The 18,005-nt window shown below is 40.7% G+C and overlaps 1 protein-coding gene across 3 annotated transcripts in view; it reads left to right on the top strand.

Annotated features, from left to right (window-relative positions):
- The window catches only part of MAP3K5 (mitogen-activated protein kinase kinase kinase 5), a 210,667-nt gene that overhangs the window by 2,830 nt on the left and 189,832 nt on the right, over nt 1-18,005 (top strand). Inside the window, exon 1 of one of the 3 annotated variants that reach the window (XM_086707947.1) lies at nt 4,175-4,725. The exons of the other annotated variants lie outside the window; for them this stretch is intronic. Within the exon in view, the coding sequence (XP_086564073.1) occupies nt 4,575-4,725 (151 nt within the window). The 5' untranslated portion in view covers nt 4,175-4,574. Of the gene's footprint in view, nt 1-4,174; nt 4,726-18,005 lie in introns of those variants that run through there. 3 annotated transcript variants of the gene reach the window in all.

Below are 18,005 nucleotides of genomic sequence, written 5' to 3'. Positions count from 1 at the left end.
GTGAATCCTGAGATTTCACTTTCATTTACTTCACAAAATAATTATTCTTTCAATTATTTTTCAACCATTTAAAAACGTAAAAAAAAAAAAAAAACATTCTCAGGTTGCAAGCTGTACAGAAACAGGCCTGGCAAGATTTTTGGCCCCTGTGCCACGCTATCTTTTGTTCTACCTACATTTACTACCTTCGTTTGGAAATTGAATCCCCAAGATATACTCAGAAGAGCAGTGTCCCTCAAGTTAGATCTGAGTTTTCATCCTGGCTCTTCTCCAAAGTGTGGAATTATGAACAGAGCCCTTCATCTCCTCTGAAAGCCTGTAGCCTTGACAAGGGTCTGATGTGGAGGGGAAAATCGAACTAAATTTCTTTCTTTCTTTTTTTTTTTAAGTATTTTTTTAGATGTTTATTTATCTTTGAGGGAGAGAGCACAAGGAGGGGAGGGTGGAGAGAGAGGGGTCAGAGGATCCTGCACTGACAGCGGAGAGCCCAGTGTGGGGCTCAAACTCAAAACGTGAAATCATGACCTGAGTCGCAGTCGGTCACTCAGCTGACTGAGCTACCCAGGAGCCCAGAACTACATTTCTAGGATTCCCCCATTTAATCCCGCGAGTTTGCAAAGGTAGGGCAGCATGGTATGTTGGGACAGAGCATCAGAACAAGAGTGTCCAGATCTGGATTCTGGCCTTTGGTTCTTCTCTAATTTGGAGCAAAGTGGGATGCTGGGTGGCTCAGTTGGTTAAGCATCCAACTCTGGCTCAGGTCATGATCTTATGGTTCATGGCTTCAACCTCCGCATCGGGCCCTTTGCTGACAGCTCGGAGCCCAGAGCCTGCTTTAGATTCTGTCTCTCTGTTTCTTTCTCTGTGCCTCCCCTGCTCAGACTCTCTCTCTCTCTCTCTCTCAAAACTAAATGAATAGGGGCACCTGGGTGGCTCAGTTGGTTAAGCGTCTGACTTTGGCTCAGGTCGTGATCTCTTGGTTGGTGAGTTAGAGCCTGTGTCGGCCTCTGTGCTGACAGCCCAGAGCCTCTGGGGCCTGCTTCAGATTCTGTCCTTCTCTCTCTGCCCCTTCTCCACTAGTGCCCCCCCCACCTCAAAAAATAAATAAACATTAAAAAATAAATAAATGTTACAAGTTTTTTTTAAATCTCCAAAAAGAGTGGAAGGTTAGAATAATTGCTCTGTTAAATTCTGTACTTTAAAATTACATTAATACAAAATGAATTACATTATACGTTATATATAAATACATACATTTATATACATAAATTACATTAATACCAAATGACTTATTTCAGTCCTTAGAGGTGAATCAACTGCTTGTATATATCATATCCTCGGCCCCTCAAGGAGTTCAGGGTGAGTGGAAAGGGCAGACATCAAGCCTGGCTGCAGCAGGCCTCTGCGAAGATCCTTACAGAATGCCTTGGGTCCCAGGAGACATTCTAGAGTCAAACTAGGGGGAGGGCAGGTTCAGAGGTAACAGCTGAACTGAGTTGGAAGGGTGAATAAGGGCTACTTAACTTGGAACAGCTCAGTTTACTGGACTGGACAAGAACTTAAAGCTGGGTTACATTTTTATCAGCTTTTCCCTATCTGTGTGTACCAGGGTCTTTTTAAAGAATAGATGGCAGTTGAAGCTTTTCCCTATTTGATTATTGTTTAACCATAATCTAGTTCATTCTTTGACTACATTTGTCATTCTCTCTTTCATTCTGTTCTGAGAGGAAACTAATGTTCTATCGAAGCTTTTGTGAAAATCGTCATATTTACGTGTATGAGACTATTACTCACAGATGGCAAATGGCAAGCTAACAACACCCCTTCCCAGCCCCCTGCATTGTAGGCAGTCAGTTTCTATAAAAGTGAAGAGATGGCAGTGATACGTTAGTGATACAGAGCTACTCCGTTCAGGTAGACAGTTCCATCTGACAGCATCTCAAAAAAAATTTTTTTAATGAACATCAGTTCTGTGAAGTATAGCTAGAGTAGGCTTTATTGTTCCCCCCTTTTTGATTGTAAGGAAACTGAACCATAAAGAGATTATATTCGTTCATTCAGGTGAAATGACGTAAAGTTGCTGCTTGGAACCAGGAGCACACTTTGTTTAGAAACAGGCTTAGAGGTGTTGCTTAGATTCTGGGACTAGCCTGTGAGAAGCCTTGTTAACTCAGTGTACTTGAAATATGAAACCCACTCACCATGTTATTTTTTATTTTTCTTAAAGAAGAATTCTTTCTTATTTTTGAGACAGAGAGAGACAGACCTTGAGAGGAGGAGGGGCAGAGAGAGAGGGAGACACAGAATCTGAAGCAGGCTCCAGGCTCTGAGCTTTCACCACAGAACCCGATGTGGGGCTCGAACCCACAAACTGTGAGATTATGACCTGAGCCAAAGTCGGATGCTTAACTAACTGACCCATCCAGACACCCCAAAACCTACTCACCACTTTAAACATTCTGGAAAATTATGTTCCTAGGACTGAAAACTGGGACTTTGAACATACCTTTCCTTATGTTAGACCCAGTCACTTTTGCTTTCATCTAGTTTCTGGTAGCATCTGGCCAGATGTAGGAACATCTCTTTGGATTGGTGAGGATGAGAGGAGGCAATATGGTGACATAGAGGACAAAGGAAGGCTTGGAAGGCTGCAGGGAGAGGAGGGAGACTGAGTAGGGGACTTGACCCTTGGTGACTTGGCCAAGAAGTAATGGCAGCAGGGGATGCATTAACACTTTCACCTCTTTCAAGCTTCTCGCCCTCCTGACCTTATAATTATGGCTCTCAATGTCCTGTTGATGTGAGACCCAGGACCATTGCTCTGCTCCAGGCTTTTCATTCCCTCATCCACCGGGGTCCTCACCAGGCTTACTGCAGATGGCAGTCTCTTCCTCAGCCCTTCACCCCGTAGTACCCATGGAAAACAGGAAGGAAACACATGCTGGTTGAAATGGTAAGACTTAGTTTTTATATTCTCATGTGTATTATGTTTCTGCTTTGCTCGGGTCAGGATGAAAGTTACCCATTTAGGTTATGTCATTGGAGAGGCATCTGAACTTTCTGGGCTTTGGTTCCACTTGCTCCCAGCAAGACTTCCAGTCTTATTTGATAAAAAGCAAAACAAACACAACCTTTGTCTCCTGTCTATCCCAGACTGAGAAGTCTTCTAGCCCAATCTGCATTTTCTACTTTTAAATCCAGGGATGCTTTGGTATACATAGCCTCATATACTTTGAGGGAGAGGGTGAAATCTGTATTTCTTTTTTATATATAACTGATTTTTATGTTTTAGTGTTTTTGAGAGACACAGAGAGGGGAGGGGCAGAGACAGGGAGACAGAAGATCTGAAGCTGGCTCTGCCCTGTCAGTGCATTTCTTAAATAGTGGTTCCCACGGACCAGTTAAAAAAAATTGGAAAACTGACATGTGTTTGTCGACCTTTAATGTTCCCAAGTAAGGATATTGAATAGAGAAGGACAGAAAACTCGGCAACCAGTCACTTACTGCTACGATTTCTTAAAGAGAAAAGACATTTTTGTATTCAATTAGGAAAGGCATAACCTTAGAATAAAGAACAGTTCTTTACATATAGTAAATGTATGAGAAAACTCACTATTATTCTTCTTTCTCCATTTCCCCAAGGATGAGTGAAAACTTGATGTTACCAATCAACAGAGCAATGTTTTGGCAACCTCTGATCTAAACCACCTTTTAGTCCCTTCATACTAAGTCACTGCTTCTTTGTGCAAGAAATAAGCCTTAGCAAAACTATCAGTAGAGCAAACAGAGACAAACTCATAAGGAAAACCTCTGGTTAAGAAGGTATTTAAAAAAAAAAATCCCGGTGGTGCTCCATACATGGCTGTTCTCTGGGCTTTTAACTTTTTGCTGGCATATTACTAGGACAGTTGCTGACTGCCCACTATGAATGCAGAGCCCCAGGCTTCCTCTTTTGTTTTGTTTTGTTTTTGGATGACTGGTCAGTTATAATTTTCCAAAAAGGGTATTACTAGAAAATTGGAAAAAAGTAAAATTAAAAAGAAAATCCCGAAGCACAAAAATAAATGTTTTTAGAGCACTTGTTTCTTACCCCACGTTGTCAACTGCCGATTGTCGTGACTGCCCTGCTTTCCAGGTTCTTGGGATCCTGATTTCTTTCCTCAGCGTGGTCACCTTTGGTCTGCTTGAGACATTCATCAGTTGGTAGTTTGAGTGGGTTGCACCTCTAGGTGAAGCCTAATTATAAGTGCACAGTGTAGCCTTGTCTCACCAGTGGCGCTGGCTCCCGCCAGGCTTCTGGGAGTTTTCTGCTACAGGTCAGTTCCTCTCTGGTGGCTACAGGGACTGTCCCCTGCTTCCTGTTTCAGAGGCCTGGGTAGAGGCCCGTTCAGTTCCCGTTTCAGGCTTGCAGGATAAAATTGGTTCAGGGCTTCTTTGTGAAGCAGTGGGGGATTGACACGCGCAAAGCCCAATGAATGTGCAAATCTCCACCAACAGGTATCAGTTGTTTCTGCTTTCCAAGTTGTTGTCCCAAGTAGTCCCTTCAGACCCCACTCCACTCTGCGTGGGCCGAGATGGAAGTTGAGAGTGTGGTAAATGGAGGGGCGGGGGAGCAGTGTTGCAGGAACCCACAGCTCTGTGAATGGCGGGAAGAAATCCGGAACCCACAGCCTTGGGAAGGGTGCTTCTTGAAAACAGCCTTGTCGTCCCATAATTTGGATATAGGTAAGTGGGGAGACAGGCCATATTTAAGAAAGATACCATTATTATCAGGGAGCAAGATTAAATTAGTAAATTTTATTAGCGGTATATAAGAACAAAAAAGGAAAGCAAAGCAAAATTGTAAAACTTAAAAAATCCACTGGTGATACTAATACATTGGTTTCCTTAGCTGTTTTAATGTATTAGCTTTTCTCTCTGGCTGGTGATGTTAGTTAAAGAAACTGATCAAAATATGTGCCAGATTGTTGGAAAAGGAGAAAGGGTATAAGACAGTGCTGATTCTTAAGGTCTTACCTAATTATTCCAAAAATTTTTTAAAGTGAGTACTTGCCTCTTATGTAAGTTTTATTTTATAGTGTTTTTTTTTTTTTTTTTTTTGAAAAGAAAACAAAAACGAAGAGATACATAATGCAGACTACATCGTGGTAATTTTCTTAGGGGAGACAGAAGGGAGAAGAGAAAATTTAAATGTTAACAGCATCTCCTGCTAAAATTCATAGCAGAGCTGATCTGTGTCACTTAAATGCCACAGGTTGTACAAGGTGACAGAAAACATTCCATTACAAGCAAACATTTTCTGTTATGGTAGGTCATCAACAATGAGGAAAGCAGTTGCCTTTGGTACATGATTCATACAGAAAGGAAGTTATATTTCTTTGTACAGCAAGTCTCTTAAAATGGTTGTGGCCAATTATATTACTATTCTCCAACACTTTTAGTTGCTTCTAAGAACTCCTAGGAGAGCCACCCGAATGAATATCCATGAACTTCAGGCCATGTGTTCTTTGACTCCAAACCATGTCAAACCAGGTATTTGCCTAAGCCAAAGATTTCATTCTCCTTTAGAAATCTTGGTTACCCCTATTTCTTATTAAAAAGTCATCTAAGGAGGGGGCGCCTGGGTGGCTCAGTCGGTTAAGTGTCCGACTTCAGCTCAGGTCATGATCACAGTCCATGAGTTCGAGCCCCGCATCAGGCTCTGTGCTGACAGCTCAGAGCCTGGAGCCTGCTTCAGATTCTGTGTCTCCCTCTCTCTCTCCTCCTCCCCCACTCATGCTCTGTCTCTCTCTGTCTCAAAAACAAATAAAAACATTAAAAAAAATTTTTTTAAATAATAAAAAAAAGTCATCTAAGGAGAAGTAAACCCAGGCTATTACATGTCAAATACGTCTTTGTGTCACAATTAATTTTTCTAATACAGTAAAGCCTTGGTTTGCGAGCATAATTCATCCCAGAAACATGCTTGTAATCCAAAGCACTTGTATAACAAAGTGAATTTCAAGAACCATTGGCTCAGTTATGATCATGTGACATTTGGCATCACGTACTACTTGTGTTACGAGACATCGCTTGTTTATCGAGTTAAACTTTATTAGAAATGTTTACTCATCTTGTGGAAAACTCGCATAACACGTTACTCACAACCCAAGGTTTTACATGTGTTTATTGTGATAAATATCAGTTTACAGCCAGGGCAGCCAGGGCAAGGAGTGTGGTTCCTGCTGGACAGGGGCCATGCTTTTACCTTCAGCTAGGTATTTTTCAATTTATAGTTTGGTTATGTTGGGGTGCGGGTGATTTTATTTGGCTAGATCAGAATGATAATATAAATATATGTTGTCCTGTGCAATGTCATCCTCTTTTGCTAATCTTATTAGCTCTATAAAATAAATAGATGTGGCCAAGTAACTATCTACATTTTACAGTTGAGGAAGCACTTCCTTAGAGAGGATATGTGATTTGGCCAGAATAAATCATATGGCTGAGTAGGAGTTGAACTCAGGTCTTCTGACTTCTAGATTGAGGTGGTTTTTCCACTATGTCACACTTTCCCCTGCATGAAAAGCATTTCCAAGCACATTTGCTATTTAAGAGGATCAGCGCTAACATCTCAGTCCATGGTGGTAGGATTATTATGAGGAAGAGTCATGGTCATGAGACTCGAGACTTGACTTCTGGTCTCCTCTTGCTAACAAATTTCAGTGACTTCTAGTTAATAATCTTATAAAATAGCCCATCAGAAAGCTCCCTTTGACATTTCTCTATGAGTACCAAAGAGGGAGCTTCTAGCCTGGGCTGAGTCCTGGTTGCCAGTTGCTTGGACTGGAGCTATAAATGGGCTGTCTCCAGGCAAATTGTAGGCTATTTTCTGGACATGGTTCATCAGAAGGACTGCCAAGGGGTAGACCAAAACAAGCCTTTCTCTCGAGGGAACCCAAGAGCTTGGTTTACAACATAGCCTGGGGAGAGTTTCTTTCCATGGTTCCCTCCCTAAGAAATTCTGCCTCCTGAGTTTGAGTCACTTTCCTCTAATGTTAGAGCATGTATTCTCAGTAATTCAATTCCATAAGCACTTATCAGTTGCCTTTGATATGCCTCTTACTGTGATGGATGCGTGAAGAGTCATGAAAGAGAAGCAGGCGTAGATCTGCAGAAAAATAGAAGCTTATCACACGTATCTGTTTCCATGGGAAAAACTGATGCTAAAGAAGTCAGAAGTTACGTGCACTCCCATTCTTTCCACCCAACTAGTTCTTTTTTTTTTTTTAATGTTTATTTATTTTGTGTGTGTGTGTGTGTGTGTGTGAGAGAGAGAGAGAGAGAGAGAGAGAGAGAGAGAGAGAGAGAGAGAATGAGTGGGAGAGGGGCAAAGACGGAGAAAGAATCCCAGGCTCCTCCCTCTCAGCAAGGGGCCTGACATGGGGTTGGATCTCACGAACCCTGAGATCATGATCTGAGCCGAAATCAAGAGTTGGACGTTTAACTGACTGAGCCACCCACGCACCCTCCAACTAATTTTTACAAAATATTTAAAAATATTAAGTTACGAAACATTTCAGTCATAAAGAAAGTACACAAAATAGTTTATGCTCATTCATTCATTACCTAAATACAATAGCTGTTAAAACATTTTGACATTTGTTTCACTTCTCTTTTGCACCCTTTTAAAGAAACAGATCATTCTGGACAAAACTAAAAGCCTCTTTCTGCCACATAAATTTCACTTCCTGGGAAAAATGCTTTCTTCATCAGAAGTGCTAAATTATGATTTTCAAAAATCTGAAATCGTGGCTTTCTGCAAATGTAAATCTATGTTAAATATTTAATTAACTCATTATTTAATGAGAAAACCAGTAAGATATTAAAGTCAGTTCAAGGAGACTTTGAAGAGTGGATATTATGCATGCACACACACACACACACACACACACACACACACACACACAGAGTCAGGAATGCTGAAATGAATTTGCTAATAGACGCAAAACTGACTAATGTTCTGTAAGGCAAATCAGTAAGTGTAAATGTTGGCAGTTATTTTTCTACAGAATGGAAATCAATTGTATCTCTATCAAACAGGAATCACTTTACATTGCTGTGGACAAGGATTATTCTCATTGCTATCAGTTTTGCACAATTTAATGTTTATCCCAAAAGCATTGTAAAATGTACTCTCATGACTAGCAGGACAATCAAAGGTGCACATCCTTTTAAAATCAGATAGTTCCGGGGTGCCTGGGTGGCTCAGTCGGTTAAATGTCCGACTTTGGCTGAGGTCATGATCTCATGGCTAGTGAGTTCAAGCCCCACGTCAGGCTCAATGCTGACAGATCAAAGCCTGGAGCCTGCTTCAGATTCTTTGTCCCCCCCCTCTCTCTGTCCCTCCCCTGTTCATGCTCTGTCTCTCTGTCTCTCAAAAATAAATAATCATTAAAAAAATCAGATCGTTCCCTGCGAATGGGCTGTACAAAGCCAGTCCTCCACTGAAAGGATACCCAGTATTCTCTTTTACCCATTTCCAAAAGTCCATTTGACGACTTTTTTTCACAGAAGGTTGGTCATTCTCAGCAGGCTCTATGCCTGTGGTTTTCTTAAGGGTCTGTTCTTTTCTCTTCTCAACTGCTCTGCCATCTGAAGCTGTGATTGCCCTGAGAAAGCCTCAGAATCCCCCTTTTAACCTAAGGCTCCTAATCATGGTTATTTCAGGTCAGGAAACATGTAAAAATTGTATATTAGGGTGTCAGTCACCTAGGTTTTGGATGTGAAAAGAGGTACACACCCTGTGGCCAGAACCACATCGCAAATACACCAGGGTGATGCCTGCAGTGTCTGCAAACCCAGCTTCCCTCTCCTGTTAGGAAATCGTCATCGTTACTAATGTGAACTTCGGTCATGTCGACTGCTCCAAATGGGTTTAGTTTTTGGAGGGAAAAAAATCCTTATAATATTTTAGAGGGCTGGAAAATCGCTGTAGAATTCCACAGGCCAAATAGTTCACTTTGGTCTTGTAATTTAAGGCAAGTCATACCCAAATGAACATCATGTGCTATGTTGTACTGGGTGCTGTCAGTCACCACATGCTGGATCATTTTCAATCTTTAAAAAGCTTTATGAGGCAAACAGCATCAGGGGAGTGATTTTAGATATGGGAAAACTGAGACCCTGCAAGGGTTATCACCTTGCCCCGTGTCACATGGCCACTCAGGGGCAGAACCCAGGTTTGAACCTAAGACTGATTCCAGAGTCCATTCATTTGTAATTCTGCTCTTGTCTCTCTCAGAAATAAACTATTTGGAAACATTTAAATTATGGTTAATCCCATTGTTACAGTCTTCTCATCAGCAATCATTTGTTGACTGCTTAAAATCTGCAAGATTTCATTCTAAGGTCCGCACAAAATTAGGCTAAGATAGTGTAATTTTTGCCTTTTATGATCTTACACCAAATTCAACAATTTAATAAACAATTATTGGGAACCTATCAGATGCACAGTGGTGCTCTATGTAGTAAGTAAGTAAAACACCCAAGAGAATATTTTTGAGGACTTCATAATGTGGGTGATTTCACTGAACAGTGCACATGAGAATGATGTTTATTACTACTATAACAGGTGTGAGAATGCATTGGAAATAAAAATCTTACACACCTGTAAACTATGAGTTAGGCTCTCTATTTTTCTATGAAATCAGTATCATACTGAAAATTATTTAGGTAAATTCCCAGATTTTATTAAACACCTTTAAGATCTTTTGTAAATATTGATAAAAATCTTATTAAATTGAATTCCAAGGGAGTGTTTAGAATTCTTTAATGAAGAAGAATTTTTTTATACTGACTTTTATGGAAGTAGACTTATTGCCTGAGACTTGGAGCCTTTTTTCTTATATATTGTTTTTCTAGTAGTGGAATTTGATCAATATGTAAATTCTCTTGTATTAGTTTTTTCATTTTGTGAAAAAAAATGTAGGCTATTTTAGATCGTTAAAATATGCCAGAAGCATTTTCAACTTAATATTCTTTAGGCCTATAGTTCATAATAAAATTGTGCTACTTGCTTATTGTTGGTGCCTAGGGTATATGGCCTTTGGTTGACAGAAAATAATCAACCTTAATGCCAAGTTATTGAATGGATGGGCCAGAATGAGAATAATAAACAGACAAAATTTCATTTAGATAATAAAGGCAGGCATGTATTGGATACACTGTTGATTCAGACCGATATCTCTATTGTGGTATATACAAAAAAATCACAAAAGTTGAAATCTGGGCTACCTTTGAAGGTTCTAAACAATGTTTATGAATTATACTTTACATAACATTTGTAATTATTTTTGAGTCGCATTCATGCAGTTGCTATTTGTTAGCTCCACCAAGACAACAGTTCCTAGATTTTTAGGAATTGGGTCTTGGGAACCTAGCTTTGGTTGATTGAGTGAAAATTCAGATACTTGTAGGTATGGGCAATAGGATTTTAGTTTTTCAAAATTAAGTCCTGGACAGTTTCCCAGATATACTGACTGGCCCAGTGTTTACTGTTTATATGCCATCAGAGGAAGAAAAGGTTTGTAGGCAATTGGAAGGGGTAGGGAGTCTAGCTTTAAAACTTTATGTGTGTCTGTGTGTATAATTAGTTGCAAAGCACGGTTGGGGTACAAGTTGCTTGGCTTGATCTAGTGAAATTAGAGAACAATGTTGTATCTTGCACGTGAGTTATGACAAGAATAGTTGGCTTGACGTTTCTTGCCAAGCAACTTAGCACTGCCAATATTTTAGATGCTGAAGTACACTTGGCAGTTGGTAAATATGAAATAAAATTGGAAAGGAAATGCTAGCATAGACTTTTAACAAAGCCTTAGACTCTTCTCTTCCTTTATAAAATCAGTAATATAGAAAATTCATTTAATCGCTAACTATGATATATGGGTCGGTTACCCGAGCACTGATGCTGCTGAGGTTATTGGAATGTCTACCAGCAGACTTGCATTGTTCCCAAAGTCTGAAATTAAGGGTTGTCAGCATTGCGAAATCTCTGCAGTCATTTATGCCTTTGACTTAACATTTAATTTCTGAGAATATTCTGTTAGTGTTTAATAGTCCATTCAACATATATTCAAATGAGTGGCAGAGTTGGAAGTATTTTGATTAATTTGTGTCCCACTAAGGTATAAGTGACAAAGACTCATACTTATCATAAATATAGTATGTTTACAAAGTTCACTTTTAGATTCTTTTGAAGAAATGAATTAGGTGCCAAGATACCCTAATTAAGAAGACAGATTGCAGGAGCATTTAGAAGCTGCTAACATTTGGGGCATCTGGGTGGCTCAGTCAGTTAAGTGTCCGACTTTGGCTCAGGTCATGATCTCACAGTTTGTGGGTTCAAGCTCCACATCGGGCTCTGTGCTGACAGCTCAGAACCTGCAGCCTCCTTCGGATTCTGTGTCTCCCTCTCTGTCTCTGCCCCTCCCCCTCTCGCACTCTGTCTCTCTCAAAAATAAATAAACATTAAAAAAAAGCTGCTAACATTCATCAGGGTTTATTAATGACAGGGTTAGGGATTGTCTTGCCTGGATTTATGGGAAGTTTAAAAGTTTAGACAGGATCCTTCTGTTCTTGTTTTTTATTTTAATTTTTTTTTAATGTTTATTTTTGAGACAGAGAGAGACAGAGCATGAATGGGGGAGGGTCAGAGAGAGGGAGACAGAGAATCAGAAACCGGCTCCAGGCTCTGAGCTGTCAGCACAGAGCCCGATGCGGGGCTCGAACTCACGGACCGCGAGATCATGACCTGAGCCGAAGTCAGCTGCTTAACCGACTGAGCCACCCAGGTGCTCCTAGGATCCTTCTGTTCTTGATTCTTTGTTGAAGACAGAATTAAGAAAGGAAAAAGTCAGACAACTCCCAACAAGAATTTGTAGGTGACTGAGCTTAAGTAACCTTCATGGAGTTTTACGGCTACATTTGTAACTGTCGTTACCTGTGGCTCATTTGTGCCCATTTATGAAATCGTTGAGAAGGTAAAACCTTGATAACATAAGAGTGACACTCTTCTACTTCAGCCAATCTCTTATGCACTTAGAACTAAAATTAGGATAGTGCTATATCTTCCTGGTTTACCTCCAACATTGACACATTAACTGTTTGCTGAAATGTAGGTAAACTCGCAGGGAAGGACTGCCTCACACTTTGCAAGCTGCATGGAGCTCAGAACTCTGCATTTAGTCAGGTTTTAGTAAAGAAGCAGGTTTCACCTTGTTAAGTATATAGTGAACATTCTTCTTGATGGATAATCTTTTGATTATCCAGTCTTATAGCTCATTCTTATTATGTATTTCCATTCATTTTTAATCTGAAGTAGGCCCAGAAGGGCCAGATGCCATTCTCAGGTGGTCCCAGAAGCAAGAGAGCTGTTCATGAAAAAGCTACTGGTACTGTGTTGTGAAGCTGCTTGGAAATTTTGAAGCAAAATTGTACTGTGGCATTTATTTATTTTTTTAATATATATTTTTTAAGTTTGTTTTTGAAAGAGAAAGAGACAGAGCATGAGCAGGGGAGGGGCAGAGAGAGAGGGGAACACAGGATCTGAAGCAGGCTCCAGGCTCTGAGCTGTCAGCACAGAGTCCCATATGGGGCTTGAACTCATGAACCGTGAGATCATGACCCTAGCTGAAGTCAGACGCTTAATCGACTAAACCACCCAGGTGCCCCTGTACTGTGGTATTTATATCTTGTCATGCCTTGATTTTCCCAGACCACTGCTACATCATAGATTTGGGCTTTCCTCTGAAAATACCATTAGATATATTGGAATAAGTTTGCAGAGGCAGATATGTTATGCAGCCATGATTTTTCTATCTTCAAATTCCACTTTTTGGGGTTTGTTCTTGTTGGTTTGTCAAGGGAGTAAAAGCATGTTACCTAAACAGACTGCTGTGTCAGAGGATAAGCCACATTTAATTTGAGAAGATTTTCTGAGAGCATTAAAGGAGAAATAGGCTATGATTGGAGAGTCCAAGGCCTTAATCTGCTTTTAGTTTTCAGTTACCTGATCTAAATGCTAGAAGCTCAATTTAAGATCTGCACTGGCTGATAAGCTTCTGATGACCTTCCGGTTAGTCTGTGAGAATTAACTTTTCAAGACTTGTAATTGTTTCCTTTAGCCATAGAAGGAAGTATTGCCCAACTTTTGAACCAAAATATGTACCTAATATGTGCTCACCCGAGAAATTCCTTCCCGAATCCAGAATATTGCTTGGTTATTTCTGAGTTTAAGCTTCACATTCTTACTCATTTAAGCTAAGAATAGTCCTGGAACTATTATCTTTCTATTTTTATTCTTTCTTTAAGATCTGTGTAATATTACGGGGCTCCTGGGTGGCTCAGTTAGTTAAGCGTCTGACTTTGGCTCAGGTCATGGTCTCACGGTTTGTGAGTTCGAGCCCCGTGTTGGGCTCTGTGCGGACAGCTCAGAGCCTGGAGCCTGCTTCAGGTTCTGTGTCTCCCTTTCTCTCTGCCCCTTCCCCTCTTGCACTCTGTCTCTCTCAGTCTCTCAAAAATGAATAAACATTAAAATTTTTTTTAAATCTGTGTAATATTTTTATTGCATGTTTATGTTAGTAGCCCCTATCTTTTATCTCTTAAAATAAAAGGCTTCTTAAAAGCCTAAATAAGCTCCGATTCAGTATCCAATGCATACTTGATTCTTTGAAGGATATTAAAGATTCAGTATCCAATGCACACTTGATTCTTTGAGGGATATTAAAAAAAAGGCTATTGCTCCATAAATTTTGCCTCATAGGTGAAATGCCTGAGAAGGAACAACTGAAAAAATCAAGTCCAGTGTTACAGGATAAGGAAAAAGCCTTTGTTAGGAAGGTCTGACATAGAAGGAACAGTGAGTGTTAGGATATTTAAGGGATGGTTATAATATGATTCCACCTCCCTTTTCCTTATCTTTCTTGTTTATCCTGTATTTCTTGTACCTAATACAGTACTTGGCACATAGTAGGCACTTGATATGCTTGATACATATTGATGGGTTGAATGAATGAATATTGCACTTTCCCCTCCTCGTGTTTACTTACTGGTTTTGATGTCTGCCTTTCCTAGTTAACTGTGAGTTAAACTCCTAAATGGCAAAGATCACCTTTTATGAATCCTGACATCCCCTAGGCCTTCAGTGTCTGAGCTTGAGCTGTAGATATGTGCTTGATCACACTTAATGACGCCATAGAATAGAATTCAATGAAATCAACTCTTCCCTGAGGAACTCACAATCTAGTGCAGGAGACCAGCCTATAAACGTCGGTTGCGCTGATCGCTATACTGGAGGTTTGTATGAAGTACTTTGAGAACACAAATGACAGGATTCTTCTAGGGAAGAAAAGAGTGTTGGCTCAGGCTTTGGACAGGAGGTGATATTTAAGTTGATTTTGAGGGGTAACGCTGAAACCACTTATTATGTGTCAGGCTTGTTAAATTACGGGAACAAGCGAGTCTTCCCATAAGAAAGAGGTAGAATAAAAAGAGGGCCTATTATGGAACCCCAAAAAACACCAACATTAAAAATGGACAGAAGAAGGCATCAACTGGTGAGAAAGAGAAGTAGTCAGGAGGTAGGACAATGGATTGGGGAGAGTTCAGAGAGAGGAAGAGAGAGAGAAGAGGAGAGTGAGCTAGTAAAGGGACTGTTTCAGAGAAATAACTGAACAAGGCTAGAAAATCCCAGATGACTTTTGTCAGAGCGGTTTCAGGAAAGCAGGTGCTGGTAACTGTCAGGATAGCGTCTTGAGTGGACAATGGGAGGCACATAATGAAAAGCATTATTTAAGGAAATGTGTTGGGAAGAGAAGCAGAAAGAGAAGGCAGTATAGGTCTCTGGAAGCCAGAACTCTGCTCAGGGAGGAGGTGCCCGGCCTGGTCCTGCTGTAGAGGTTTGTGCCTCAGGGACAGAACGTGCTCAGGTAGCCTTTAGGTGCTCAGGAATCATTTACCATTGTTCCTGTGGGAGTGTGGAATACAGATTCCCAACCCCTTTCTTTGAGAAAGAACTTCAGAGCATGGCCTTTTGTAAATGTGCTTGCTTTCTTGCTAATTGGAATTAGCTGAAAATAGAATTGCTTTTCCTTGTTCTGTAACTTAGATAAATTTGAATTCACAGTGATAGAGCTTGTGTTAGGGGTTCTTTACCAGTTGAACTCAGTTTACAGAAGTGGAGGACTGGTTGAGGAAGTGAAGGTGTTCACTAAGAAAATGGATATGCTTAGGCTAGGGAAGTTTTTCATTCATCTGTTTCCAGTGGGCAGATTTCACAGGCTTTTTTTTTTTTTTTTTTTTTATCTTTAAGGAGAGAGAGAATGAGCATGGGAGAGGGGCAGAGAAAGAGAGAGAAAGGAAAGAAAAGAAAGGAAAAAAGGGAATCAAGCAGACTCCAAGCCCAGGGTGGAGCCTGACATGAGTGAGGCTCGATCCCATGATTCTGGGATCATGACCTTGAGCCAAAATCAAGAGCAACTGAGCCATCCAGGCACCCCTTCACAGGCTTTTGAAACTAAAAAATAAGAATTGGGACCAACTGTTTTCTCAGCCACTTGAAACACTTCATTGCTTGTAACACTGGCTGCTTATAAGAAAAATGATTCCTTTTTAAAAGGAGACCTTTTTGCTGAATGCCATCTCACTTTGTAAACTTCCAGTAGAAACACTCTTTTAAAAAACTCTGAAAACTTGAAAAAAACTTTTTTTCTAGTGTTTATTTTATTCTGGAGAGAGAGAAAAAACGAGTAGGGGAGACAGAGACAGGATCTGAAGCAGGCTCCAGGTTCTGAGCAGTCAGCACAGAGCCTGATGTGGGGCTGGAACCCACTAACCATGAGATCATTACCTGACCTGAAGTCGGATGGTTAACCGACTGAGCCACCCAGGTGCCCCACAAAACTCCGATTACTTTTGTGGCTTTCTTCTTGTTAGGTTCCAAACCACTCGTGGAGGGGAGGCTGCTCTGACTAGATCACTACAGTAAACCCTGGGTTGGCCTGAAGTTACTCTCGCTCCATATGTGTATGCTCATTTGTACTCATCGTCCATTCCCAAAGAAGCTCCCTCCTCCTCAAAAACAATATTATCTGAATATTTACTGCTGCTTTTTTAGTGGCTTAACTTGGAATCACCTCCCTTGAACTGTATCTCTTTTTTTGAAATTATTTATTTATTTTGAGAGCGAGAGAGAAAGTGCACTCACAAGCAGGGGTGGGGCAGAGAGACAGAGGGAGAGAGAGAATCTCAAGTAAGTTCTGTGCCGTCAGCATGGAGCCTGATGTGGGGCTCGATCCCACAGACTGCGAGATCATGACCTGAGCTGAAATCAAGAGTCGGATGCTCAACGGACTGAGCCACCCCAAGCCTTATCTTTCATACCTCCTGCATACAGAGAGGAACACAGTGTTGGCTGATGTTTTTGATGACACTCCCTTTCAGAGGGAGACTTAGGTGCCACACTTACCAAAATGGGAGAGGGAAGGGACACATTTGGTTAGAAAACTTTGGTATATTTAAGAATAACTCTAAGGAGGGGTGCCTGGGTGCTCAGTCAGTTAAGTGTCCAACTTTGGCTCAGGTCATGATCTCATGGTTCATGGGTTCAAGCCCTGCATTGGGCTCTGCGCTGACAGCTCAGAGCCCGGAGCCTGCTTTGGATTCTGTGTCTTCCTCTCTTTCTGCCCATCCCCCACTTGCACTCTGTCTCTCTCTCTCAAAATAAATAAACATTAAAGAATAACTTGAAGGACTGAGGTCTCCCTGCCCCCCCCCTTTTTTTTTATAATAGGAGACCATTACAGAGCCAAACCTTTGATAACCTATCTTGAAAATCAGTTCTGAGAGTGAAACTTGAATTTTCTAAAAGAGCATTTCCAGAGAGAACATATTTTTAAATACTGAGTTGTTGAGATAGTACAGAATCTTTTTTGATAATAGTAGTAACAGTGGTAATTATAACAATAAAAAGATTAGGGTGGAAAGATTAATTATTTAGTTTTCCAGCAGCAGACCAGCTAGGTTTCTTTCCTTTGTTCATGTGAAATGAACGAAAATGCCCTTTTTTGGTGTCAGATGTCTCCTGAGTATGTCTTTTTTAGCCCAGGCCCTACCCCCCTGCCCCTGGAAAGCTGTAGGTTTAACCATCTGGTGCACAGCACACACCTGCTGTCGCACAGGTACCTCTAACTCATTTCCCTTAGAAACTGGTCTCCTCTTCTCCTTCCTAACATTTTACTACATTGCACTCAGTTTTCAGAACCAGAATCCTGCGCTAGATTTCTTTCTTTCTTTTTTTAAATGTTATTTGTTTATTTTGAGACAGAAGTGGGGAGAAGGAGCAGAAAGAGAGGGAGAGAGAGAGAATCCCAAGCAGAGAGAGAATACCATTAGCATGAAGCCTGATGCAGGGCTTGAACCCACGAACCATGAGATCATGACCTGAGCTGAAGTCAGATGCTTAACCGACTGAGCCACCCAGGTGCCCCCTGCTATTGCTTTTAAGTGCAAGTTCTGGCTTCATACATAGATCTGAGGATTATGCATTTGTCTGTTCTTATAGAAAGTTTAATAGATTTTCTTTTTACTCTTGACTCCTTCCTCCATCTTGAATTTATTTTGTTGTATGAAGTAGGAAAAGCAATGTATCTGAATTCCAATGTACTATGATTGATATGAGGAAACAGTATGTGAGCTAAGTGAAATTTACAACCATAATAGTTCTTTAAATATCACTTAATATTTGCTCATGGCATAGTCAGAACTACGTTAGTTATTTCTTTTATGTTATTTATTTATTTATTTTTGATGCAGAGAGAGAGCCGAGAGCAAGCATGCACAGGGGAGAGGCAGAGAGAGCAGGAGAGAGAATCCCAAACAGGCTCTGCACTGTCAGTGCAGAGCCCGATGCTGGGCTTGAACTCACCAGCCACAAGATCATGACCTGAGCCAAAATCAAGAGTCGGACA

This window comes from Puma concolor, chromosome B2, assembly GCF_028749965.1.
Source record: "Puma concolor isolate L17-30 chromosome B2, mPumCon1.1.hap2, whole genome shotgun sequence".
Lineage (NCBI taxonomy): Eukaryota > Metazoa > Chordata > Mammalia > Carnivora > Felidae > Puma > Puma concolor.
The sequence above is the reverse complement of the archived record's forward strand: the minus strand, read 5'-3'. Positions and strand labels throughout refer to the sequence as shown.